This window comes from Micromys minutus, assembly GCF_963924665.1.
Source record: "Micromys minutus genome assembly, chromosome: 28".
Taxonomy (NCBI): domain Eukaryota; kingdom Metazoa; phylum Chordata; class Mammalia; order Rodentia; family Muridae; genus Micromys; species Micromys minutus.
This window is the reverse complement of record NC_137963.1, coordinates 38,065,143-38,092,326: the sequence shown is the minus strand read 5'-3', so window position 1 is coordinate 38,092,326 and position 27,184 is coordinate 38,065,143. Positions and strand designations below refer to the sequence as shown.

Below are 27,184 nucleotides of genomic sequence, written 5' to 3'. Positions count from 1 at the left end.
ACTGTTCCTGTGGTCCCCATACTTGTACCCACCAAAAAGGAGAGAGAGAGAGAGAGAGAGAAAGCGACTTTGTTCTGAGCTTTGAAAACCATGAGCCATTGAGTTTTGTGATTCAAGTTAGACAGCAACAGAGGCCAAAGCTCTAGGGGACAAAATCTGAAAGGGAATACACAAAACAGGTAGAAGCTGTTTAACTGTTTATTTCTCTGTGTATGTGCATACTAGAGCTTTGTGTGCACACACACCAAAAACTACACTTTCATATGGTGTACAGTCAGCCGTGGTTACAGCTCAGCATGGGTCTAAACATGACAAGTAAGAGAATTTTTTTTCTTTATGCAGCTTTCTGATTAAATCTTATTTTGCTTTTAATATAAAAGTGTGCATATTAGAAATTAAAGTAAACACCATATGAGTCTAAGTGATTTTTTTTTTTTTTAGTTTATATTAATATCGCCCGTAGAAGCTTTATTTTTGGAGATAGCTCATGTATTTTGTATTTTTTTTCTCTTTAATGCAAACTACTTTAAATATGAAAAGATGGTATCTTAAGGTGGATTAAACATCCTTAATTCATGTGTATTTAACCTCAGGACTTGTGAGTCTTGTTGAAAAAATAGCCTTAAAACCCTGCCAGTAGACCTCACTAGTGCGTACTGCACATGGATTATAAGTAGACACTGTCTTTTCTGAAGTGGAAGTTAGTATGTATTCTCGGGGTGTGACTGACTATCTGACAAATATTTCACTTGTATTTTTATGTACAAAATTAAATTATAATTAAAATGTTTTCCTTTGTAATTTGAAGATTCTATTATCAAAATTTTCTTATGTACCTTCTGTAGTATGAATGAAAACATAAAGAGATTTTGAAAGATAATAATATTAATAGAGAAAACTCTCTGGATCTGGAGTGACTGGCTTTGTCGGGGACTTTGAGGCAGCAGACACTTAAAACTGATTGGGGGGTTTATTTTAGAGATTATGTGATAGCTAGATTTCATGCTCACAAATAGGACATTGGAATCTCAAGAAAGAAAATGTTTAGCATGCAGTCACATAAGGAGCCTAGGTCTCGGTCCACACCAACTCTTTCCTTGCATGGTACTTTCGCCACTCTTTTATCTGGAGATATTTAGAAATAGTGTCTTAATCTGTTTCTGACATTTTCTTTTCTCTTTTTGTGCTTTGTCTTTTCTTTGACATCTTGCTCTTACTGCTGGTAGGTTATAGCATTATGAGGAACAGGCTGGTAGGTAAGAGATTTGTCTGACTATTCCATGTGCTCCATTAAGACCTACAGTACTCTTTTTTGAATATTGTTCAAAATCAAAATTGTACTTACCCTGATATTTTAGCAAGTTACAAACTGATCACACAGTTGTCAGTTGCTGCTCATGTAAGTGCAAGAGTAACCAATACCCTGAAAGATACTAATGATCTGTAAAGATCAGTATAGGGCCAGCTAAAGGGCTTAGCAGGTAAAGGCTCTTGCTGACATGCCCCCAAAACCTACATAGAAGGAGAAAACTAACTTCTGCAAGTTGTCCTCTGACCTGCACTCACATGTGTGCTCTCATGCATACACAAAAATAACAAAATATGTAAAAGTAAACATTTTGATAAAATGGCTTTTTTAAGAATCACTTAGTTTTACAAATACTATTTGTGGAAGCCCTGCTATACAGTGGACACTAGACAAGTGCTAAGCCCTAAGAGTGAGATGGAACTTGCTCATGCGGTCTAACATGGTGACTCACCCTGAGGAGTCACAGCTGCAGATCGGAGGCATTATTCTTAACGGTGCCTCAGTAGAAGGCTGGCATTGCCCCTCACGTGCCGTTCACAGCTCTATCGAATGTGATTCTGTGTTAAAAGTAGAGCTGAGTTCCATTAGTACTTGAACGTACTGTGTGATCAAGGAGACAATCTTGCAGAGGTGATTATCAGCAACATGTGTTTTATGTACCGTGTCCTGTTTCTGTCTTGACTCTCTACCTGGGGATTTGAAAAGATGTGTTCTTTAGGTCTAGTGAATATTTTCTTTGAAGTTTTGTACATTTATATCAAAAATGTAAGTTCTCCTTTGAACACGGTCTTATATGATTTTCGTCTCATGCCTTTTGCTTTCTTTCTGGAAATCTCAGCTTATACACGTCATAACTATTGTAGGTACATTAATAGATACTCGTGGTTGGAATTTTATTTGTTTGGTGTGTACCCTGCTGTCCTGGAACTTGCTATGTAGCCGTCTCTGCCTCCCAACTACTATGATTAAAGGCATATGCCACCTCTGTCTGGCTTGTGTTTTGGGGATTGAAGGACACTTTAGTCATGTCTTCTTCCTGGAGTTAAATTGCTGTATGAGTCACTTATGGAGCTGGCTGAGTCCCTCTCACAAAGATGCAAACTTTAAGCTGATAGGGTGCCAGTATTTAGAGTTGGTGACCATTTTTCTCAGACAGCTGCTTGTCCCTATTGTCCATGAGTCCTTCCTTCAGCTCTCTTTTCATTTTAGCTGGGTTTTTGTCACATTCCATCCAGCCTCTCTCGCTCACCAGGGACTATTTCATTAAGTCTCAAATTGGCCCAAGTGCATGGGTCCTTCTCCCAGGTTTGCTCATTGCTTTCTGCTTGACCTGGAACCAGACCCTTGCTATTCTTCACCCAGAATTAGGCTGAATATGATCCCCATGCCTCAATTGGGAAATTTCAATTTCCAGTCCTCTGTCTCCTAAATTTAAGTTTCATAGAGTCATTAGCAGCTTCTTCATTTCAATATTTTAATACTATCAGAAATCTAACCTGTCCAAAACTAAATTTAGCTCCCCCGACATGTTATTTGCAGGTTTTGTTACAGTAACTTCTCCTTTCAGGTCAAACACTAAGGAGTCACCCTTGATTCCTTTCTTTTATGTTTATATCTAATTCTCCCAAAGACTTTACCAGCTTTACTTTCAGTGTATTCAAAGTGCATCGCTGTACTTCTTATTCACCTAGCTTGATCAGAGACCCTATTATTTATTGATTAAACTATTGCAGTTGCTTCTTCTTAACTGTCCCCCTACTCACATACCTGCCTCCATGTTTTATTCTCAGCAGAGTGAATTCTTTTCAAGTCAAATCATATCTCTGCTCACCATACCCCAGTGACAACCCTTTGACTAACAATGAAGGCCCAAGTATGTGTGATGCCCTAACCCTTACAGAGGTGTGCCTGTACCTGTGACCTCACCTACAGCCTCCCTTCGCTGCTCCAGCCACACTGCACACAGCTGTCTCACAAGCACTGTGCCCTGGCACTTGCTCCTGCCCGGAATGCTCTTACCCAGAAATGCATAAGTTTCACTTAAATGCTGGTGAAACCTATTCTTCGCTCTACATAAAATTGTAACCCATACCCAGCACACAGTTTCTGCCACATGCTCTACTGGTTTTTCCAAAGCGCTTATGACCCTGTGGCACGCATCATTTATTGTGTATTGTTTTCCTCCCCTACTAAAATTTAAGTCCTATTAAAGAATCAGTGTCTATCTTGTTGACTGACATATTCTGAGCACCTGAAATGATGTCTGCTATGTGGAAATAATTAGCTAAATATTTGTTGAATGAATAAATCAATGGTTAGATTTTAGATGATTCTTTAGATGAACAGTCAGTATAATATCAAGTTCATTGCTGTTGTTTTTCATATATTATTTTAGTATTGTTAGGATTTTTTATAAAACTCATGATAAAAATTCACAATGAAATATAAAATAGTTTAGAGAATAATCTATTCTGTTTCTAAAGAAGTTGAAGGTATACCAACAGAACATGCAGCCTTCAGTCTTAGGGAATGAGTAACTTCTGAAGAATATAAGAAAACAGAAAATGTAACTGCCCTCCAGAGACAAGGAAAGAAATACACTGTGCAACATAAGACCCAGGCTGATTGGATAGTGAGTGATTATTGGGTTGGAATGAAAGCTACATTTGAGCCCTTTAAGATAAAGTTGTAAAGATGACTTTGGCTTTGGATATGTTATGCTTATAATGGCTTACATCAACATGCTTTAAGACCTGGGGTTCTATCAAAAAAGCAAAAGGAAAAATCATAAATGTCAGTGTAGGTGTATTTGATCTAACATCTAGAGAGAGATTTAGTGACTTATTCTACCAAGGAGAGAGTGAGTACAGAATCAGACACTGAAGAAAAAAGAAGTGGGAATAAGACAAGGAAGTGTTCAGAGAGACAGAACGAAATAGTCTCCAGTAGCTCGTGCCCACAGCAGCACAGGGCTGACACATTTTCACAGCCTCCATTTGTGCCTCATTCCAAAGCCTTTTCAAAAGGAGCCACTGGATTAATCATTTTATTTGTGCTTAAATTTACACAGATATTCTGGGCAGGGAGGTGGGGGACGTGGAAGCGGAAACCAGGTATTCCTCCATTAATACCTTTTCTAGTAGGAGGGGTATTTTGCTCACATTTTACAAGAAGAAAAAGACTGATTCCACTGTACCATTGGCTGTTGGTGGTTTGTGCACTCCACTTCTGTTGCTTAGAATTAATTTTGTTGCTTGTTCTTAGGGTTTGTTTGTTAAATGGGGTCTTAAACAGCTCCCGCTGGTTTCAAACGTTCTATGTAGTTGAGGATGAACTTGAACTCCTGATTTTCCTGCCTTTACCTCCCAAGGACTAAGATTATAGGCCTAAGTGACCGTGCCCAGGTTGAATTTCTAAATGACAATCTCTTAACCCGTAGCTCGATGCTGAACTATTGGGGTTTAGGGATCAGGGTACTTGGTAACTGTCTTTATGTCTGTTCCCTCTGGCAGTAGACTCTGTATTTCGTATACAAAGCATTTTTCTGTACAGACTGGGAGCTCTTTGTGACTCAAGCTAAGCACCTGCACTTATTTCCCCTTTCTTCTTCCTCCTCTGTCTCTAAAAAAAGAAAAGTCAAATTCTCATTTATCTTTTATGCATAATTTTAAGTATAGCTGTTTCTGGTAAATTTAATATGATTAAAATAAGATGAGCATTTTTTTCTTATGTTAAAATATGTTTTTCTTAAGCAGTTGCCAGTTATATAGCACAAAATTATGATTTAAGTTAAAATGAAAAATCATAAAAAAGGAAAGATAGAAATTGCACACAAGTGCACAGTTTGAAAAGAATGCAAGTGAATAAAATGGCTGTGCCCTCAGGGGTTTAGTGTGGCATTGTATTTCTCAGAAGTTTCCGTTGAAGTAACAGATGCTTCTTCTGAAGTTGGAATCCTAAGTTCACTTGAGGCTGTTTCCGTTGCTTACTAGTGGTGAGAAGCTCCCAGAGGGGATCTGGAGCCCTAGAGTTAGCTCAGGGCAAGAGGTGACAATAAACACGATAGCTCTGTTGTCAATTAACTCCGTCTTGGGCCTGTTGGTTTATTACTCAATAATGGCAATTGTTTGTTCAGTTCTTTTGAGTTCTTTAAAGTTTTTCCTCTAAAAATTCTATTCTTTCTTAGCCATAAAATACTCTTACTAAACATTTACTGTCCATCAATACAGTACAATTGTAGAGGCAATTAAGTTATGTATTAGCTACATTTCTCAATTCAGAATAGTGCTTATTCATACAATAGTACATATGATTAAATTTGATTTTTTTTCTAACTTTAATTATACAAGATACTGTCATCAGTGGATACATGGATAAAACAGATGTAGTCTCGGTCCACAGACAGCTTTGACATAGAAATGAATAAATTATTTCTTAGTAGAACCCTTAATTTAGGGCTTTAAATGCATAGTAGCCTAAAAGATGCAGGTAATAAGCTTTTACCCTATCATTGAGGGTGAAAAAGACTTTACAAAAGGAAATCAGTGGGAATAGAAATGTTGCTTAGTTTACTTATTGGTTGGTTTTTGAAATTTTATCTATACTGTAGTTACATGTCTGTATGGGTGTGTGCACACGTAGTAGGTACGCCACCGAGCCCTTGGTGCTGGTACAGGCAGTTATGAACCACCCGATGTGGGTGCTGGGAACTGTACTCCAGAAGAGTCGCAAAACACTGAGCCACAGCATCGTCTCACTGTCGTCAGCCCCTTTAGTTCATTGATTGAGGAGATATCAGGATGGAAATTATGATAGTGACATTATTTTAATAATGTGTCAGAAATTAAGTGGTCCAGAGCTAAAATAATAGTATTAAGGCTATTTAGGATAAACAGTTTATAGGATTGGGTGAGTAATCTTAAGCTCTAGGTAAGAGAGAAGAGTTGGGGGTTTCTGACTAGGAAAAACTGACTTGATACAAGTTGTCGAATATCAGGAGGAAAAGAAAAACTAGGGCACTTTTTGTTTTATATGTCTAGTTGTTTATTAGTTTATAGTACTGAGGATTAAGCCCAGTGCTGGATTCTCAGCAAGCACTCTACCCATGAGCTTTCAAGAGGGGGGAAGAAAGAACTTTTAATGCTTTGGATCTGAACTACCTATGACGTGTTCGATTTCAAATCTCCCGTGAAGATTTGGACTGTATAAGGAACTATATAAGAAATGACCTGGCTTAGAAGGACAGATTTGCTGGTTTCCATTATGGGCGTGTTGGCATACTCTGGGAGGAAAAAGTCAAGCAGAGCATATAGGATACTGATGAGGGGAAGAGACTACAAAGGAAGACAAGAGCCAGAGAGTGAGTCACCAAAGAAGTAAGACAGTATTGACTATTTATCTGTTCCTGTTGACTTTGAGATCAGAACTATAGTTACAGAGCTGAGATTTGAACTTGATTGGAATGAGCAAGAGAGTTTGGAAGTCAGGAAGATAATGAGCAAGCACAGTCGGGAAACACGACTGGGTTTCAGACAGGGAGCAATGGGTGAAGACTCTTAAGCTCCTACTTTATAATGGTGAGAATCTTACCTTGTGCCCTCCAACAGGCTAACAGCCGTACACTTGACCTTTACCACCTGGTTCTTTTTGTTTCCTTGGCAACTCAACTGTGGAACTGTGCTGTTTCAGAGCAGTCAAATTTGGCTTTATACTGCAAATGAAAAATAAATATTGGAAAAGACTCAGATTTTGGTTCTTTGGGGATTGTAGGTTTATGCTAATCATTGACTTTCTCCTCCCTTCCTCTTTCCTAGCTCCCTCTATATAGTAGTATATGAATTCATAGTTGTGAAGAGATTTACAAACTATTTCACAAAAGAAAGACTGGGTGTTGTCATAAATTACTTGTTGGTAGAAGTCAGTACTTTTTGCTAATTGGCCCATTTTTCCAAATAATATTGAACCTTTTCTCGTTGTTTGCTTATTTGAGACAGGGTTTCTCTGTCTCAAAACAGCCCTAGCTATCCCAGAACTCACTCTGTAGACCAGGTTGGACTCACAGAGATCTGCCTGCCTCTGCCTCCCAAGTACAGGAATTTAAAGGCATGCATCACCACTGCCAGTTGGGCTTTTTGTCTTCTTAAAAAAAAAAAATTAGTCAACCATTATTGTGGTACTTGCCTATGACTTCATCAGTGGGAAGCTGAGACAGGAGAATGACAAGTTGGAAGCCAGCTGTGCTAATTAATCTTAGTTGTCAACTTGACAAGATCTAGAACTACCTGGTGGTCTGGTGAATCTAGGCTGTTAGGCTCCAGTGGTTGCTGGTCACAGAGATAGTCCTAGCTAAACTCAGTCACAAACAAAACAAAAAAGGTAAGAACGACGAGGGGAATGGGCTGTGGAGACTTGTCAGAAAGGGCAGGAGATGAGAGAGTTAGCTGTACTACATGCATATGAAACTGTCAAAGAGCAAACGGGACGGCTAAGTGATAAGTAGATGAGCTGAAGTGCAAGTTAGATAAAGAAAGAATAAGAGAAAAGTATTAAAAGTCACAAATTACTAAAATTGGCCCAATTAAGAAAAGAGATATAGATGGATCCATATCTACTAAAGAAATAGAATTCCTTCTTAAAGACTTTCTACAAGTGAACTTCCTGACCCACAAAGCCAAACCCAGATAACTGCTAAATTCCATCACAGGTTTAAGGAAAGGCACAGTTTTTTCTCAGTTCTTAGGAGTCCAGTTTTAAACTCCTATCAAAACCAGAGATATCATAAGAAAACTCAAATCAATATCCTTTTGTTAGTTACTTTGCATCATGAAGTGCCGAATAGAAACAACTTAGAAAAAAAGTCCTTATTTTGGCTCATGGTTTTAGGGTCTTTCAGTCCGTCACAGTTACAGTGATGGCCCAACAGTTCTGTCCCTGGCAGGTTTTCATTAGACAGGAAGCAGAGAGAGACACTGAGATATCCCTAACTTTCAGAAGCCTGCCCACAGTGACCTACTTTTCCCTCCTCTTCCTAAAGTCACACAGCCTCACAATACAGCACCACTAGCTGATGTCTAAGTGTTCAAAACATGGCCTCCAGGGGTCATTTTACATCTAACCTACAATTCTTCATGAATGCAGTTATAAAAGTCTTACTTATTTCAAGTATTTGTTCTTTAAAGATACTAGATATTAACCCAGTTAGTTCCAAAATACAGGTCAGCCTGACATTTGAAACTAAATTACTGTGGCCATTCAGAAAGTAATAGAAAAAATCATAGACTCCTCAACTTATTGCAAAAAATGGGATTCGATAAAATTTACCACTTGTTTGTATTAAAACCTCAGCAAACTGGGAAAAGAAATTTCTTTGGCTGTAAAATTTTTATGAAAAACAGAGAAGAAACCTAAGAAGGCAAAGGAAAAAAATAGTATATGCAGTTAGTTGTAAAAGAAAATGTATTTTATTTCCTACGATTGGAAACTTGTGGTAAACGGGGGCCAATAAAAGGTTAAGCCATCCTTTTAATATTTACCGCAACAATTGGACAAAGGTTTGCTGTCACCACCTATATTCAACATCCTTCTGTAGGAGGTCCTCTGAGAATCAGTAACACAAGAGAAGGAAAGAAAGCGTATGAATTGCCAGGGAGAGAGCCAGGGCAAGCAAGATGTTCCAGATGTGAGGCACTTGCTGCCAAGCCTGCCACAGAACCTGAGCTATAGACCCCTGGGACCTACATGATGGGAGGAAAGAACCAAGTTTCACAAATTGTCCTCCGACCTCATACAGGTGTGTGTATATGTGTGTGCAAATGAATAAAAATTTTAAAAAAGAGGGAAGTAAAACTGTCTTTACTTAGAGGTGATATGAACATGTATATTGAAAATTGTCAAAAACATGCAACACAAGCTTCTAAAACTAAGTGACCACAACAAATTTAGACAATGTAATATGAGTATATAAAAGTCACTTATATTTTATAAATAATAAAAAACTGGAAAAGTAGTACCATGAAAACTTAAGCCAAAGTAAATTGAGAGATATATAATTGTATATTGAGGCTTGGTGTTATAATAACTTGCTATGCGGATTCAATACAATACCAATCAAAATCCCAACAGACTTTTTAACTGAAATTTGCATGTTTATTCTAAAATATATACCACAATCAAAGAATAGCCTAAACAGTCTCGAAAAGAATGAAAGTCAAGGATGTGTAGCCCTGTATTTCATTCTCTTTTTTTGTTGTTGTTGGGGTTCGGGTCCAATCTGGAGCCTGAAACTCACAAAGATCTGGCTGCTTCCAAGTGTTGGGATTAATTTCATGCCCCACTATGCCCCGCCTGCATTTAATTTTTTAAGAACAGAATTAAGTTAGCTTGTGGAATTGGGAATGGTTTAGTCAGCAAAGTGCTTGCACAAGGACCTGAGCTCAATCCCTAGCACCCATGCAGACACTAAGGTGCAGCATGCACCTACAGTCCCTGCACTGGGAGGTGAAGACAGGCAGATAGAGCCCCAGTTCCATGCTGAAACTTCTGGAGCCTAATTGATGAGCCCAGCTCAGTGAGAAACCCAGTCTCAAAAAGTACTGTAGAGAGATAACGAAGAAGACAAAAGATGTCTACCTCAGGCTTCTGCACAGGCATGTTCAGACTTGCGTGCACACACACACACACACACACACACAAAATTAAATGAGTTTGAGTTTTGTAATTAAAGTGATTACTAGGAGCCATTAGATTTTAGTGATGACTGTCACTGGGATACTTAGGGCAGCTCTGAAAACGACAGGCCATATGTTCTGCACCTTTTGAATGGAAGAAGAATGTGGTGGGATGGAATGTGCTGCTGCTGTTTAATATGTCCTCCCTCTCTGTGCGTGTGCAGCCTCCAGACTCCACAAAGAACAGCAGCAGCAGCACGGCGCCTCTGCCTGCCTGTGGATTGACCTTTGTGTAGAGCAGACTCATTTTTTTTTTCTTGGTACAGGTATTTTATTTTAAAATAAGTTTCTAGACACTTTACCCTGGTAGGCCTGAAAAAATGTAGATTACTTCATGTCTCTTCAAAATTCTTTTCAGAGAAACGAGTCAAGCTTGATTTGTGGTTTTGAGATAGGTGAAAGTGGTAAGGTTAGACGAGGAGGAAATCATAAGTCGGCTTTTAGCCCTTTGTTGACACCTCCTTAGCGTCTGCATTAGTCATAGGTCCCTTCCTTCTTGTCCGCAGAGGGACCAAAGGAATAGGAGGCATTTGCAGGTTTGTAAAGAGCAATGCAAAGAAAAGGAAATAGCTGACCCAGGAAAAATGCTGCCAGTCCTCAAGTTTCACAGTTGTAGTTTTAAATTATTACTTACTGGGTTATAGATATTTGGGGGTTGGGGTTTGTCTTTGTTTTGAGGCAGGGTTTTGCATCTGTGGCTAGCCTAAGCTCATTTATGTAGTCTGTGTGCTCACTATATAGGCCAAGCTGCACTTGAGCCGCCTGCTCTGCCTCCTGCGCCTGTCACCCCGCGCAGGATGCAAAGTTCTAACATACAAAGGAGACTGTTTTTAAAATGTTTTAGTGGATGGAGTAGCAGCAGGTACAGTTGCTTGCCTACAAGTTTGATGACCCAAGTGTGAGCCCTGGATCCCACCACCTCCCTCGAATTGTCTAACCTCATGTGCATCGACGTCAACATGCACATAAACCAAGTAAATATATAATACTTTCAAAGGTATTTGATGTTGTAGAAGTCATCTAGAAGAGAACAGTTAACATTGTTAATACTGATGCTGAGATAAAGAATTTCTCTTCTACCAACTTCCATGTAAATGGGGTCATGTGACTTTCGCAGCACCAAACAGAGGAAGTGAAGATAGGATGAAGTCTGACATTGCTGGGAGGCCTCGTTAATTAGCAGCTTGAAGAGTTAGATGGATAGTGGTCACAGTTTATATACCAACTTCACAAAAGAGCCCAGTTTAGAGGGTCAAAAACACAATTCTGAGGCTTGTTTACAAAATGGTTTGGAAAGTCCCAGTGTCTGGGGTTTAGAAAAATAAAAGGGCTGGGACCATTGGAACACCTTCCCTCTAAGAAAAGTTCTGTTTGGTCAGATAAGGAAACTAACATTTATTTCTGCACCTGCTGTTGGGTCCTTTGCTGTTTGTTTGTTTGTTTGGGTTTTTTATAGAGCTTGGGATACAAAGCATTTTTCACAAATCTCGTTTGATTCGTACAGATTTTAGGTAGGCAGGGCAAATACTATAAATACTGTTATCCCTATTTCACAGGCACAGGTGATTTCATTAATTGTTGAGAGTCACACAAGTGATACGAAGGCTTTTTAAGTCAGTGTTGAGTGGATGGCTGGGGGTGCAGGGGGGGTGGAGGGGGGGCACTTGGTGCATTGGCCCTGAGCTGAAATCCTCCGCACCCGTGTATAGAGTAGGACATGGGCACACACGTACCTGTAACCTTAGCGCTGGAGTAAGCAGAAGCAGAGTCTGCTGCCAGTGAGAGAGGCTGTCTCAAAGGAAGAACGTAGGTGCTGGCAAGTAGGGTGCCAACATCCTCTCTGCCCCATAGAAATCCTGACACACAAAACCAGTGGTATCGGTGCTTTGTTTGGCATGCTCAAAGCCATCACCACAAAAAAATATCAAATTTTAGGGCTGGAAAGAAGGCTCATCAGTTAAGAACACTTGCTGCCCTTGCAGAGGTCCAAAATTCATTTCCCAGGACTCACATGGAGAGGCTCCAGGTCCAGGAGATCTGACACTCTCTTGTGGCATCCAGGGGCATATGCACTCATATGCAAGGGCACACAACTTCAAATAAATGCAGTCTAAAAAGTGACATTTTAACCTTGCATGAGAATTTCAGGTGTTTAGCACTTTTCATTTCTACCTTCCCTTACGCCTCTCATTTATACCAGTTTGGATACTAACAAATTGAAGAACCATTGTCTATCTGTGTGTGGCACTAAAAGTAACATTTACTTTACTTTCTAGGAGAAGATGATGTAAATTGGTTCATCAGTGACAAAGACATTGAGGTAAAATCAATTATTTTTTTAAAACTCTGAATAGTAGGTCAGTGTTGTCTGTGTATCTCCATTTGTCTTTTCACCGTTTTTCTGAAAAGTATAAGTTTTTTTTTAAAGATATAGTCCCATAGCTTAGAAAAGAAAGTTTGATGTTTTTAGTATGTATTAATTTAACTTTTCAGAAATGTAATTCAACTGTGGTTTTTGTCAGCTGATGAGTAGCTATAATCATCCTTCTGTTTGTTTCTTCTCTGCCTCACCAGTCCTATTAGCCCTGTAGCCTAAAGCCACTAAGACCAGCACCAGAAATGACTGTTTCCTCGGAGTAAGGAAATGTCCGTCTATGTTCAGAACGTGGCAGCGATTGTGTCCGTTTTTACCTTATTGTAGCAAACACTTAAAACACTGAAAGTGGTTTTCAACTTGACAGTCAAGTTTTAAGATATCACTAGATTGGAAAGGCATGAAGCTTTTTTAAAATGGAATTTATTTATTTATGTATTTTTCTTTTTTTGAGACAGGGTCTCCTACATAGCCTAGGCTGGCCTTGAACTCACGATCCTCCTGTCCCGGCCTCCCAAGTGTTGGGATTTTGGGATTATTAGGCATGAACCGCCATGCTTAACTTTAAAGATGGAATTCTGCCAAACAAGATAAGCGCAAGGTTGGAATTTGCACCTTCCTCTTTAAGTGTTTCATATGATGTGCTTTGCTCGTTTTCTCTCATATGTAATAGGAATTTGGCTAGAGTAAGAGACAGGTAGAACTGGTCACTGTGTCCAGTAGTGGAGGGTACTGTCTCGGGCTCTCAGAACTTATGATGAGCTTTATAGGCAGTGGAGGTAGCCCCATGCTTTTCAAAAGGTTATACTTGTTAGTTACATGCTTTTATAATGCTTTACAGCACAAAATCATAAAAATACCATTTCCTAACTAAAATGCTTAGCAAGCCTCTCATTCAAAAATAACTGGTGTATGTTTATATACACGAGTTAACGACAACTAAATGAAGCATGTCAGTATTCCTGCTAGACCTAAGCCCTTGGTGGGGACTGACAGGTAGGGGGTACGTGGACAGGCGCTGAGGGAATAGAGCTGTCCTTGTGCCCACTTTCTCGGGAATGGAGTCTGCTTCTAGATGTTAGGTTGAACATAGACGTCTGTTCCTTCTTTTGTTATACCAATGTGATGGAACCAACTTAAAATTTACTGTTTCTTACTTGGTAGTTTTAAGAGGAAGAATAGGTAGGTTTCCTTAAACTGACTGACATAATTTTAATTCTTGATTTTTTTCCTCCTACCCTTAGGCCAAGATAGATAATAACAGATCATCTGGAAGGTGGAGTAACCGATACTATTCAGTCAACAAAAATGTCACATGTAGAAATTGTGATAAACGTGGACATTTGTCAAAAAACTGCCCCTTACCGCAAGTACGTGAGATGCATGATGCTCCTTCCTATGTTAAAGTCAGACTGTCAGGCCTCGCCTGAGCCTGGCATGGCTGCAGGGTCTGCAAGCTCCGGGAGCTGGGTGACTGTGCAGATCCGGCACGCTCTGTGCCTACACATTCCGTCCACAAGAGGAGAAGACCGAGTGCAGTGGTTTCCTTTGGAAACCTTCTCCTCTGTAAACAGCACCTTTCACTGTGGGATAATTCTCACTGTTAGAGATTTGTATGTGTAGTAATGGCAGAGCAAGCATATCTGTTTGGAACAAATAGAACTGAAGTTCTGCGTTGCGGTATGTAGCGGCTCTGTACTCACAGTCCTTTCATTACCTAGTACCTCTGAGCGGCTCTTCCTAGGCACACAACTGCTTCTGTCTGTCCCTCCTGTGAATTGATTTCCAGACATCCCCATCCTAGTATCCTTGCCATCTCTACTCTGTGACTATTCTCTGTGGGATAAGATGTGATAAGTATGTGCCTGCTGGGCAGCCACGTACTGATAGCTGTGTTCAAGCTCTGAGTCCAGACATTTGTCTGCTTTTATAATTCTGCTGAAGGTTGGACCGCCACTGAGTTTCAAGTTAGAAAAAGCTTTTCATATAGGATAGAAAACCAATGTTTTGCCATTTGAGACTGATAGGCTTTGCTAAAAAGAGTTTGTGTTTGTCTGCCATATAGAAAGTCCGGCCCTGCTGCCTCTGCTCGGAGAGAGGACACCTCCAGTATGGCTGTCCAGCCCGTTACTGCTTAGACTGCTCTTTGCCCATGTCTTCCGCCCACAGATGTTTTGAAAGATCCTCCTGGAGAAAACGATGCGACCGATGTGACATGATAGGCCACTATGCTGACGTAAGTATTTTTAATGCAACTAAATTGTCAAGACTTGGGGCAGTGTAGCAATTTATAACCCTCAGCCATTCTACTTGAAAGAGCCTTTGTTGGTAGGTGTGTTTGTTGTTTTTTGAAACAGCGTTTCTCTCTGTAGCCCTGGCTATCCTGGAACTTGCTCTGTGAAATAGGCCGACCTCAAACTCACAGATACGCCTGTCTCTGCCTCCTGAGTGCTGGGATTCAAGGCGTGTGCGCCACCACAGCTGGCTCTGTAAGAATGTACACTTAACACGTTTTATACAGATGTGCATGTGAAAACTGGCGATTTCACTAGTGGTAAAATAAATAGTCTGTGACTGAGAAGTACTTTAAATAGGTTTGTTTTATTAGGTCTTTTTATATATTTAAAGAGTAACTCAGACATTGTAGTGTGGCCTCTAATTCCACCACCTTGGAGTTCTAGTCAAGAGGGATTTCAGGTTTTGAGACCAACAAAATTCTGTCTCAAAAAGTATGTACTTGTTAATATTAAGAAAGTATAAGTAATTTAGAAAACATTTCAGTTACTTGCAGCATAATCAAAACGGTGCATTGGACCTGCCCCTCCTGTTGTAAATGTGTTAGATTGAAGGGTTGTCGGTTCTAACCACAATTCCAGAGCCCAGGAAGGCTAATGACGTTGATAAGGAATGTGGAGCTCCCACTGCTGGATTGCTCCTTACCTAATGGGTGTCACCAAGGGTCTGTCACTTAAGCTTCATCACACTTATTCCTACAGTGACAGGTGCCTGTTTTGTACTTCTAAGTTGATCATTGCTGAGACGTCCCACGCTTTTGCTGGTGCTCACCCTGGTCAGTCCTCATTGTCTTCTCGGTGCTGAGGTTCCAGGCTTGTGCCAGAAGCCCACACCAACCCACTGCCCCACAGGGACTTCTGAGCTATTGGAATCCAATTCTTTCTTCTTCATTTTTGGGAACGGTTTGCAGGCCTCCCTCCTGTCTCTATAGAAGCCTCAGGTCACACGCTTAACCTGAAGGGACGACTGTCCACCCATCCACTATCACCTTCTCACCGACTCCACTTTCTGTCCTTCCACTGAAGGCTCTGGAACCTCGTTGAATACTGAGCCTTTTAACACTTTATGAGCGTAAAGGTCAAGTGGGAGCCAGTGAATAAAGCACTTGCACACCAAACCTGATTCACAAGTCGGACCCCCAGAACTGATGTGGTAGAGAAAGAGAACAGACTTTCACAGGTTGTCCTCTGACCTCCATACCACAGCACGTACTCACACATACACACTGAATAAATATTTTTTAAATTTAAATAGATGAACCATGTTTAACCTTCTCTTCCCATGGCCGTTCTTGGGAACCAGATACCTACATGCAAAGAAAGTTCACCGTGAGACTGGTGAGTTGTGCTCAGACTTGCTGTATTTGAAACACCTCTTTAGGTAACAACAATGCAGAAGCCGTTTGACTAAATCCCTGCTTTATAAAGGGAAGGACAGGGACACAGTAAGACCTAAGCCAGCCTGCACCAGGGGTTATTGCCTTCAAATGACAAGACTGTAGAGTAGGAAAAGATTCCCATCCTCACACTGCCAGACTGTCCTCTTCCCAAAAACTCTTAAGTCAAGAGTCCTGTTGTGTATTTCAGGCTGGCCTTGAGTCCCAGTCCTCCTGCTTTTTGAATACTGGGATAATTTATGCACATTTGGACATTCTATGCCTGGTTTTAATAGCTTTCTTCTTTTGTTTTTAGATAGGGTCTTACTATGTAGACGTAGAGATACAAAATCCTATTTGAGAAAGTTTAGCTGTTCTGAACTGTTTTTCTCTTTGCTCTGTCTGATCCAGTCTTGAAAGGCTATAATGTTATATCAGAATCTGAATTGTCTTAGCACCGATGTGAAAAACCCCGTCACAGTACAGAGTCTTTTTTTTTTTTTTTTTTTTTTTTCCAGAGCTGAGGACCGAACCCAGGGCCTCACGCTTGCTAGGCAAGCGCTCTACCACTGAGCTAAATCCCCAACCCCCACAGTACAGAGTCTTAACCACTTTGATCACACTTGTCACTCTCCTGCCCAGTCTGTGAGTATTAACTCTGGACTATTGAGAGCAGGTCCCACTTTGCCATTTTCTCTATTTTCAGTAGGCAGTTAGAGCAGTCATTCTTGTTTGGTTGGGTTTGTTGTTGTTGTTGTTTATATTTCTGTGTTAGTGTCTGGCAAGATATGCAGCTGGCTGTGTATACCAGCATAGCCTTCTGCCTCCTAAATGCTGGGATTAGGCATGTACCACCAAGCCTTTCTTGAAGTAATCCTTTTTAAACATGTCTCAGCTTACATCAGTCCAAAGCTCAGGCTCATACAGTCTGCACCTGGCTGTGTGTGCTCCGACTTCTTGGCCATAGTAATCCCTGTAGCTGACTTTATTTAGATGGTTTCCTTGAAAGACTAAATGAACTTTCTCTGTATCCTGTTACTTCTCCATTTAGTTACCCACAAGAACTTACTGCCTCATCTTTATTGCATCTCCCCAAACAGCCTGTCTCTACACCTTCAACTTTCCTTGCCTCTTATTCTATTTTTTCTCCTTTTCTTTTCAAAGATGTATGTATGTTTGTATGTATGTGTATAAATCCACAGTAGTTGTCTTCAGACACACCAGAAGAGGGCATAAGATCCCATTACAGATGTTTGTGAGCCACCATGTGATTTTTCTGGGGATTGAACTTAGAACCTCTAGAAGATCAGTCAGTGCTCCTAACCACTGAGCCATCATCCCTCCAGCCCTATGTTTTTCATCCTTAACACTCACATCTTACACTGAATTCACTTTTCTGTCCTTTACTTTGAACATGAGTTACCTGTGTGTTTTCAGCAGACTCGTCATGGTAATTGTAGTCTCTAGGACAGTGCTGTACCACTGGAGCTCAGTAGGACTTTGAATAGTGAGGTAATGGTTGGGTATGCTAGATCCTGTGTAACCAGCCTCCAGTTAAATGAATTGGAGAGCTGTCAAACGCTGCACCTAAACATGCCCGCTGGGACATTTTCAGCTTAGGTGGTAACAAGGTAAACCTAGTTATTTTTCTAGTTTAAACCATTTCAGTAGACTTTCCAGAAGTCAGCGTGCCTGTAGCATACCCAAAGTAAAGGGACATCTCTAAGGCAAAGGCATTCCGTTCTGTCTTTCTCCAGGTAATCTTAGGTCTGCGTTCTTTTCAAACACATTTACCTCGTTACCACATACTCTTCCTAAATCCTTGTGTTTTAAATAAATGCTGTAGCTGTTTGTCAGTTCTTCAGTTTGGGCCTGTCAACTGTTGGGTTCCATTCGGAAGACTCAAAACCACTGTGGTGTATGCTGTGTCCATTTTTCTGTTAGTTTATTTGAAAATAAGACTGACTGCTGATGTTGACTGACTGATTTAAAGATGATCACAAATTGAAGAAAACAAGTACAGCATAAGATGTGGTCGTCTCCTAGCAAGGGTTCCCAGATGAAAATAGAGCACCTTCTTTCTCTGCTGCCACAAAATAGTTTAGATATATAATAATAAGGAAGGAAAGGGCTTATTTTTAAAAATAAAATCACCTCTGAGTGGTGAGATGGGCCCATGAGTAAAAGTATTTGCCACCAAGCCTGGCAACCTGAGTTCAATTCCCTGTTCCCATATGGTAGAAGGAGAGAACCAATTCTTGAAAGTTTTCTAATGACTTAAACACACACCACACTTGTGGGATAGGTACACCACACATGTACAATAAATAAATAAATAAATGTAATAAAATAATTTAAATTATCCAAAATGTTTCAGAATGATTGATTGATTGATTGATTGATTGATTGATTGATTGAAATAAATGTGTGGTCCTCTTGATGATCATCACACCAATTGGAGAATAAAGAGAAAAATGGAACTCCCTATGGATATATTTTTATCTCCTGTTCACATCTGTTTAATTTAATTTAAGCATAATATTGGAGCCAAGATGCATGACTAGGATAGATTGATTTCCTTACCTAAAGATAACCATTGGACGGACTCATGAGTGCTTCTTTAGGGGAGAGGCCCAGGAGACTAATATGAAAGTTAGGTTCACCTCAACACTTTCCTTTTTTTTTTTTTTTTTAAGATTTATTTATTTATTTAATGTCTGAGCACACTGTAGCTGTTTTCAGACACACCAGAAGAGGGCATCAGATCCCATCACAGATGGTTGTGAGCTCTGGAAGAGCAGTCAGTGCTCTTCACCACTGAGCTGTTGCTCCAGCCCCCTCCCTGCACTTTGTTTCTATTCGTCCCAGTTAATTTAGGGATGAGAGGTGTGTGTGGGTGCATGCTGTGTGGAAGGAGGTCAGAGGACAGCTCTGGGGAGTCACTGCTGTATGCATTCCAGGTTGACCCCTAAGCTTCAGGGGGTTCTCCTGTCTCCTCCCCGCATCTTGCCACAGTAATTGCCCTACTTAGATTCTCTGTTGTGAGAAAAAACTGACCGAAACTGACTTGGGGCATTTTCTCAGTTGAGATCCCCTCTTCGCAGACGACCTGAGCATGTGTCACGTTGACAGAGTGAGGGGCACAGCCGTGCTCGCTGAAGGCACATGCCATTGCATCTGCTTTTTAGACAGGCCTAGAAACTGAACTTGTGTCCTTAGACATGAAGCCATCTGCCCAGCCGACTTCTGTCCTCCTCACTTTAGTGAGAATCTCTTATGTGTTCATTGTTAAGAGAATAAATCTCAAGCTAAGAATTAATCATCCATTGAAACTGTTCCCAAGCCACTTAACTAATGAATGAATATCTGAACGTTTTAGTATTGCATATATTTTTTCTGCATTTTAAATGGAAGCTATGTACCTAACTAAACACATTTAAACTTTGGAGGAGAATCACGACTTCTCTTGAAACTGTGTTAAATGGTTTCCTTTCTCAGCATCTCTAACCTGAAGAATCCCGATCCTCCCAAGCTGCCTTATAGCACGCGCCTCCCAGTGCCTCCCGGTGCAGGCTTGGCCCCACTGTGAGCCTAGCAGCTTAATGGAAGGATTTCTTTAAGATAGAGACAGCTCTCTTTCTCTAGAAGGGAGAGTGTCCTGAGTCTTTGGTGTCACTGAGAAGTATGTGGGCCTTAGAAGTTGACTTTGCTCTTAGTTCAGTCCTGTGTGAGGCTGTGACAAAGTAGACTGGCACAGAAATGTCACTGTCAGGCTCACTGAACACCTCACCTTTTAAACTTCAGTTGACTTGGATTTCATTCTTAGATCTCTAATTTTGACAAATTCTGATACAATTGATCTGTGAAATTAAGGAAGTCAGATCCACACTAATGGCCTGTGAGGTACAAACATAATTAAGTACTGAAAACCAAGGTCAATTTTCCCAAACTTCATTGACTCCAGATAGCTTCTGAAGCGCGTTTTGCAGATCTTCACACCATACACTTATGTACTAATTAATGCATTTAAACACGCAGTTGTGTCCAGCCTTTTGTCATTGCAACACACCCCATCCTCCAGGGCCACCATCCTATGTAAAGGGTACGTTGTCATCCCTACAGTCCACCATCCAGAACTATAAAATCCAGTTCACAAACAAAAAACCCTCAGTGTATAAGGAATTTTACAGTGTTCTATTACCCCACATTCATTGCTGTCTTTGGGCACACGGGGCATGTAGACTACATGCTAAACACATCAGAAAGTGTTACATGATTTCTCTGTGAACTTTAAAATATCTGCAGAATAATTTCAAGTTAAAAATGGGCTCATTTCTCTGTGGTTGGTGTATGTGCTTATTTATAAGTATCATTTTATCCTAGTATATAGAATAAAAGGTTACATACCAGGTTATTGTTTTCATTTTCCTCTGTGCACTAAGAATAGAGACAGGCTAAGGGATATAATTAGTTTCTCTCTACTTTTTACCATAATTCAGGTTTTTTTTTTTAAGAGAAAAAAAGATAATTATGTCTGGAAAACTTCAGTTTAAGCCAGACTTGATATTATAGCCTGTAACCCAGCTACTCAGGAGGCTGAAGCAGAAGGACCACCAAGTTCAAGGCCATCCTGGGCAGCTTAGTGAGAACCTAGGAAAATGCCCCAGGTAGGGTTGCTGATGTGGCTCTGTGGTAAGCCACATACCAGGCTGTGCGGTTAATGTTACTGGAGCTATGTCAAGACTCAGAGCTGCATTCGTACTTCTGTTGGTCTTTATTTCCTTTTGTCAGAGTGACTTGTATTTATTTTATTTACTTTATGTATTCAAGGTGTAATGTGCCCTATTCTATTACTTATAAGTATTGTATGTCCTAAATTCTTTGGGAATAGTGTAGTCAGTAACCAGGTCTTAGTCCTATTGAGTGGTTTTTAGCTATTCTAGTAACTGCATAATACAACTGCTCATTTTGTGGCTCTGGCTTGTGTGCCCAGTGCTAACCTGCTGAACATCCTTTATGTGTTCGTTTTTGTTCTTGTGTCATCGTCGTTGGTGAGTGTCTACATCCCTTCCCACTTTTAACTGTGGTCCTTAGTTTCTCATTATTACTTCAGATATTCTTTTATTACCTATATGATCCAGAAGGTTTTTTTTTTCAATCAACAGCTCATTTGTAAATTTGAAGTACAACTTGCCAGTCTTTTATGGCTTATATTTTTTATTGCATTTCTAAGAACTCTTCCCAACCTTGGGGTATAAATATTTTGTCCTGTATATTCTTCCAAGCATCTTGTAGTTTTGTTTCATATACTGATTGCTGGTCCATTTTCAGTTGGTCTTTACATAGGGATGACTTGGTTTTCATCATCCATTAAAGTCCATTCTTTGCGTCTTTGTTCAAGATTTCATAGTCACACTTAAATGGATTAATACCTAGACTTTATGCCATGTTCTGCTTTATATATTTGCCCCAATACTGACACCCAACTCTTACTATGTCCCACAATCAGTCATAAATCCAGATAGTTGTTGTTTCTTAAAACTTTGTTTTCTCTATTTCCTTTCTCTTTCCAAATGATTTTAAGTTAGCTCTTTTACCTGAGATAAATCCTGATTGGATTTTGATTACTGTGTTTAATATATTGATTACGATAGGGGCAGTTAAACTCTACTATATTGAGTGTTTTAACCCAAGAATACAATATTTTTTACTACTTTATTCTGAGCTTTTTTTGCTTTATGTTACAAGAATTTTGACGATCCCAATATGTGTATGTTCTTCATATTTAGATTTACACATTTTTATTGGAATTGTGCCATTCTTTTTACCAAATTGCTTTTCATTTATTGCTTATGTATAGAAAAATATTAAATATTTGCAGTGGTTCACCAGTGTTACAACTATAGTTAACTTATGAATGTTGAGTACTTTTATAATAATGGGGGGGCACGTAGGCCCCAGAGATCTATGACCAATGTCAAGTGTCTTTTTCAACCACTTCTCCCCTTATTTTCTGAGACAGGATCTCTGGCTGAAGCTCCCTGGTTTGGCTGGACTGAATGGCCAACAAGCTCCAGAGATCCTCTTGCTCCAGCTCCCCCACTAGAATTACAGCGTGTGCCACCACACCCTGCTTTTTACATGAGTTCTAGGGATCCAAACTGAGGTCCTCATGTGTTTTACCAACTGAGCAGCTCCCTAATCCTTATAATGTTTTTTTTTTTAAGATGAGCTTTTAAATTATAATTGTGACAGCATCAAATAGCACATGCATCTAACACACCCTGGAAGTTATGAGCATCTTGAGGGAAAAAGATAAGGTAATTCCAAGGAAGAATTTATTCCATGATACTTACATAACTGGAACTGAATGATAAAACATGGTCATGAATAGAAGTAGCTTAATAAGTAGGGAATAAATTGTATCATTAGGTATTTGTCATTTGAGAGGTTGCTCATATTTTTATTTTTATATGCGTAAATATAGAATAGCAAGTGTCTGTCGGTGTCGGCACTCAGAGACTCGCTGTTTATTGGGCACTATCAAAGTGCTCGTGACAAAATTGAGGGAAACCGTCAACCTCAATCTGTTATTGTTGAGGTAGGGAGGTTAGTATTGAAGAAAGGAAGCCTCTCGGCTAGTGCAACGGCTCAGCAAGGTAGGAAGATTGCCACTAAGCCTTAGATTTGAGTTCAGTCCCCAGAACCTACATGGTAGAAGGGAAAACCAATTCCAGCAAGTTGCCCTTTGACCTCCACATACATGTTCACTTCCAGGCACACACACACAAGATGAATGAGTGTAAAAGGTTGTTTTTAAAAGAAATGGAGGAATGGAACAGTGGTTAAGAAAGTGCTTGCTCGGCAGAAGACCCAAATTCAGTTCCCAGCACCCACATGGTTGTTCAAGCCGTCTACAGCTGCAGCTCCAGGGCATGAGGCACCAGCTATAAACTACACACACACATACGTATATAAAGAAGTGTTTCCTGGAAGGAAGTTTCTGGTTAGCGTTAAAAAGGAAATGCTGGTGAAAATGCTGTGCCCATCATTGGTAGACATTGTAGGGAAAAGAACTGAGCTGAGTTTGAGTACAGTGAGCCACCGACAGGTCACTTTGAGAATGGGGTAGAAACACTTCTGGTTTTCATCAGTGGCCAAAATAGTTTAAAATTTTTGTAGTCAGAAGTTAACTCTGAAATTTAAGGTCAGATACTATCTGATCCAGTATCCTTTTCTATCATTCTAAACAACTAAAAACATTAAGTAGACCTCATCTGAATGTAAAAATAAATGGATAACTTTCAGGTGATAATTTGATTTTTTTCCCCGCCCCACTATGAAGAAGGGAGTCACAAACAGCTACATCTGAATGAAATGTAGTTTGTTCTTTCTGGGTTTGTCTCTGGGAGTCTTTGCTTTCCGACCAAGCTTGACCACTATCCAGGAGAGTCTCAGCTGCCTTGTTGATATCCATTTGTCCTGATCTTCGATAAGGTTAAGAGAGCTGCTCTCACGTGGCTGTAGTCACAACTAATAACAGTCGAGCCTTGCTATTTATCGGGCATTGTTCTAAGAATTAATCTTATCAGCTCTAACCATCACACAGCATGTTGAGAGAATTCTGGGAGCCCTGTTTTATTAATACGAAAGCTGACCCAGGGCAGTATATAATTTCCTAGGACAGTAAGAACCAGGGCCAGGATTTGAACTAGCCTTTTATTTGGTTCTGACGTGTCTAATTTTAGCTATATGCTCACATGATTCATTGTCCTTATTTTCTCCTGTTACTTTGTTTCATTTTCCTTAGCTAAAAACAGTGTGTTTAGAACTAACAGCAGCTCTTTGTAAAATAAGCTTATGTCAGTCATCTGGAATCAGAGAATCTCCAGAAACATTGTGATTCCTTATTTAAAAAAAGATACTTTTCAAAAGAAAATGTTACTTAAGAGAACTGAGTTCCTGTGAGTGTACTGAGGGTCTTTTATATATTTTTCTGTAAAATAAGACAATTGCATTTTCCAATAAATCTGAAATATGATTTAACAAACTTTTTGCCCTTATAACTACACTTAACTTAGAATGCAAAAAAAAAGTATTTTCTGCAAAAAATAAAAAATAGCTTTTTAGTTTTCCTAATTACAGAAGATTTTGAGTATAAAAACTGATTAAAATTTGACCTTGGATCAATGGAGTCAGGTTCATTTTGGAAGCAGCTTTGAGATAGCGATCAGTGAATGGCTTTTCATACTGATTGCTGAAAAAATATAGATTCTGTATACATTGCCACATATAGGTGTTGTGTATACATCTGAACCTATTTGTGTTTATGTGTTGATCTCCTTACCAAGAATAGCCATTTTTATGCAGAATAGAAATATAGTAAACAATCTTTAAACATTTTGAATTTTAATTGTAGATTTCTGTAGTGTTAGACCTTAGAGCTGTCTTTGTGTAGAATTTTGGTTTAGGGTAAATATTAGGATATCCACTTAATTTTATTTCCTCCTACGATAAGTTCCAGTTCACATAAATGTGTGGAGAATCCCTTGCATTCGCAGTGGCCAGCCAGGGTTTGGAAGTATGAAGAGTCTGCTGACCGGGCTTCAGCCTAGGGGTGTCCTTCGCAGTGGAAGGTGCCCAAAGCAGTGGGGGGACTCACACTGACACTCGGATCCAGAGACGGGGTTCTCTCTATTTTTCCTCTGTAAGTTATTCACCATTGATGAGCATTGCTGGTTTTATTAAATCTTTTGTTTTGCTGCAGTGACTTAGGGGCCAGCTCTTAACAACAGAGCTTTGACAAAGCACCAGAGGATTCTGTTAAAAAGTTGTGTTTCATAATTGTAGTTGTCGTGTCAGAGCCTAACTGACTTGGAGCTGAAGGATTTTGTGAGATGAGTAGCTGTGCCAGCAGGGACCCAAGTCTCCTGGGCTGGCCGCGCGCTCATTAAGATTTGCCGCTAGCAGTGGCGGTGCTGAGCGTGTATGTGACGTGCATTCTGTTATTGTATGCTTGGCTTGTCAGCCTGCAGCTTCCTGACACTCACTTATGTCACTCTTTATTCAGAGAGGAAGGAGCTTTTGATAATTTGACAAGACAAGCTCTTAAACGATCTAGGTCATGGCCTTCACTGTCTGTGATTGTGAACATATTTCCTGAAAGCGCTGTCACTCATCACAGCTACATTTTCTCCCGGGGAGCCACAGGCCTGTCCTGCTCTCCTGTCAGCTCATACATTTTGGTTATTCATATACCAAATACAGTACTGGGCTTTTTTTTTTCCTTCCCTTTTGCAAATGCTAGCATGTTAGTAAGGCTAATCCTTTCTCCTGTGCTGTGTTCCCAGCAGGGCTGCGTTCAAGGGCTCTCTCTAGTACAAGGCAGACAACTGGCCAAGGGGAGCTGAGGAGGAGGAGAGGCCGCTTAGCGCTGTTTTGTGTTTGTTCATTGTTGTGGAAATATGAGAGCTGGTGGCAAGGGCCTTGTCTGTTGAGCACTTGAGTCTTGGTCTGCTGTCAGGGCTGTTTAAGATTGAGTGTTTTATTTTCCTTGATGTACGCATTTGAGAATAGGGAAGTGGGAATTAAACAGATGCACTAAGCCGTTGTTCTCGTAAAACAATAATTAGCACCTGATACAATTCAATATGGGTCGGAATGCACAGTATAAACTCTCAGCTCATCTGGCATGGAAAAGTGTGTTGATTCATCTTTGAATTGTATGAATAATAACACTCAGTTATTCATGTATGTTTATTATCCAAAGTACAATAGATAGCTAAACTAGTTGGGCAGAAGTTGGCAAACAGCGGAGCACATTACCGAGACAGATGCATGAGTGAGTGCGCTGTGTGTGTTCGGGTGTGTGACGTGACGGTACCCTTTGGGTTCATCTACCTAAGTGCCGGGAAGGTGGGGCAGCAGTGCAGTGCACTTGGATGCTTTGTAGATGAGCCACACAGCTGACTACGCTCAGTGTAAATGTTTTAATTGGATCAAGTTTTTACTTACTATAGTTAGCTTCTTTCTTTAGAAATTTATTCTGTCTAAATTTTCCATGCAAAACATATATAAACCTGAATACTTTGCCATTCTGCTTGGTGAGAATTTTTAAAATATCTATGTGTGTATAATACTAAGGAATGTTGAAAAAGAAGAAGCCACCAAAGCTTTAGTGTGTAGAAAAAAAATGTTATTTTAACTTTTGATTGATGATACATTTTGTATTTAAAATTATCATGTATGCTCTCTATTGACCCCTGCTTTGAAGTCTTTTTCCTTACTTTACACAGTATTATATACAAAATAGTGATGTGAATCTGTACGTAAGACTGTTAAACAAAAGTACTTACATAATAGCTAGATTGTTTTAATTGTAGTAGTACTGTTATCTAATCGAAGAAGTCTCATGTATTAGTCAGCCTTCTCACATACAGAGCATCAGATGACTGTTCAAAAACCAAGTAATTCTTTCTTCTATTACTAAATTGCTACTACACCAGAAAAGGTCACATGGTAGACTGGCATTCTGCCAGTCTATGACAACTCAGGGATTGTGATTTTTCAACCGTATTATTCTGAAGATACTGTGGTAATCAAGAACTATCCATAACTAATGTATAAATAACTGCTTGCTTATCTCTATAGTAATCGAACTTAAATTACATGTGCACAGCAGAAGGTCTGTGCTAGAAGGCAGGAAGTAGTACTTGAAGACATATCACGCGTTAGGTCTTGTAAGTATATCTCAGTGTGTCATCCTTAAGAACCTGAGAGCCAATCACTCTGTAACTGTTTTTTATGTGGTACTGACATTGTCTTTGCCTCCTGAAGCTACTTTTAATTTTCTAAAAGCATCTTTCTTTTCAGTTAGTGTTACTAATCCAGAAATCATTTTCTTAAGTAGTGATTTTTCTCAGACACTATATATTTTACAAATATACCATTAGAAATTCGAAGGGGACCGACCACTGGACATTTTAATTTACGTACTTTTCTATAGAAAGTTGCACGAGCTGGTTAAGCTTACAGTGCATAGTTTGTTCACCTTTGTTACAGACCTTTTGTCTAATCACTTCCGTGGTTTTTAGTAGAGATTCTGA

The 27,184-nt window shown here is 39.8% G+C and overlaps 1 protein-coding gene across 2 annotated transcripts in view; it reads left to right on the top strand.

The window, feature by feature from the left end:
* The window catches only part of ZCCHC7 (zinc finger CCHC-type containing 7), a 172,748-nt gene that overhangs the window by 119,222 nt on the left and 26,342 nt on the right, over positions 1-27,184 (top strand). For both annotated transcript variants that reach the window (XM_080940365.1, XM_080940366.1), the window contains exons 3-5: positions 12,312-12,355; positions 13,654-13,779; positions 14,475-14,645. In XM_080940365.1, coding sequence (XP_080796491.1) covers positions 12,312-12,355; positions 13,654-13,779; positions 14,475-14,645 — 341 coding nt within the window. The remainder of the gene's footprint in view (positions 1-12,311; positions 12,356-13,653; positions 13,780-14,474; positions 14,646-27,184) is intronic.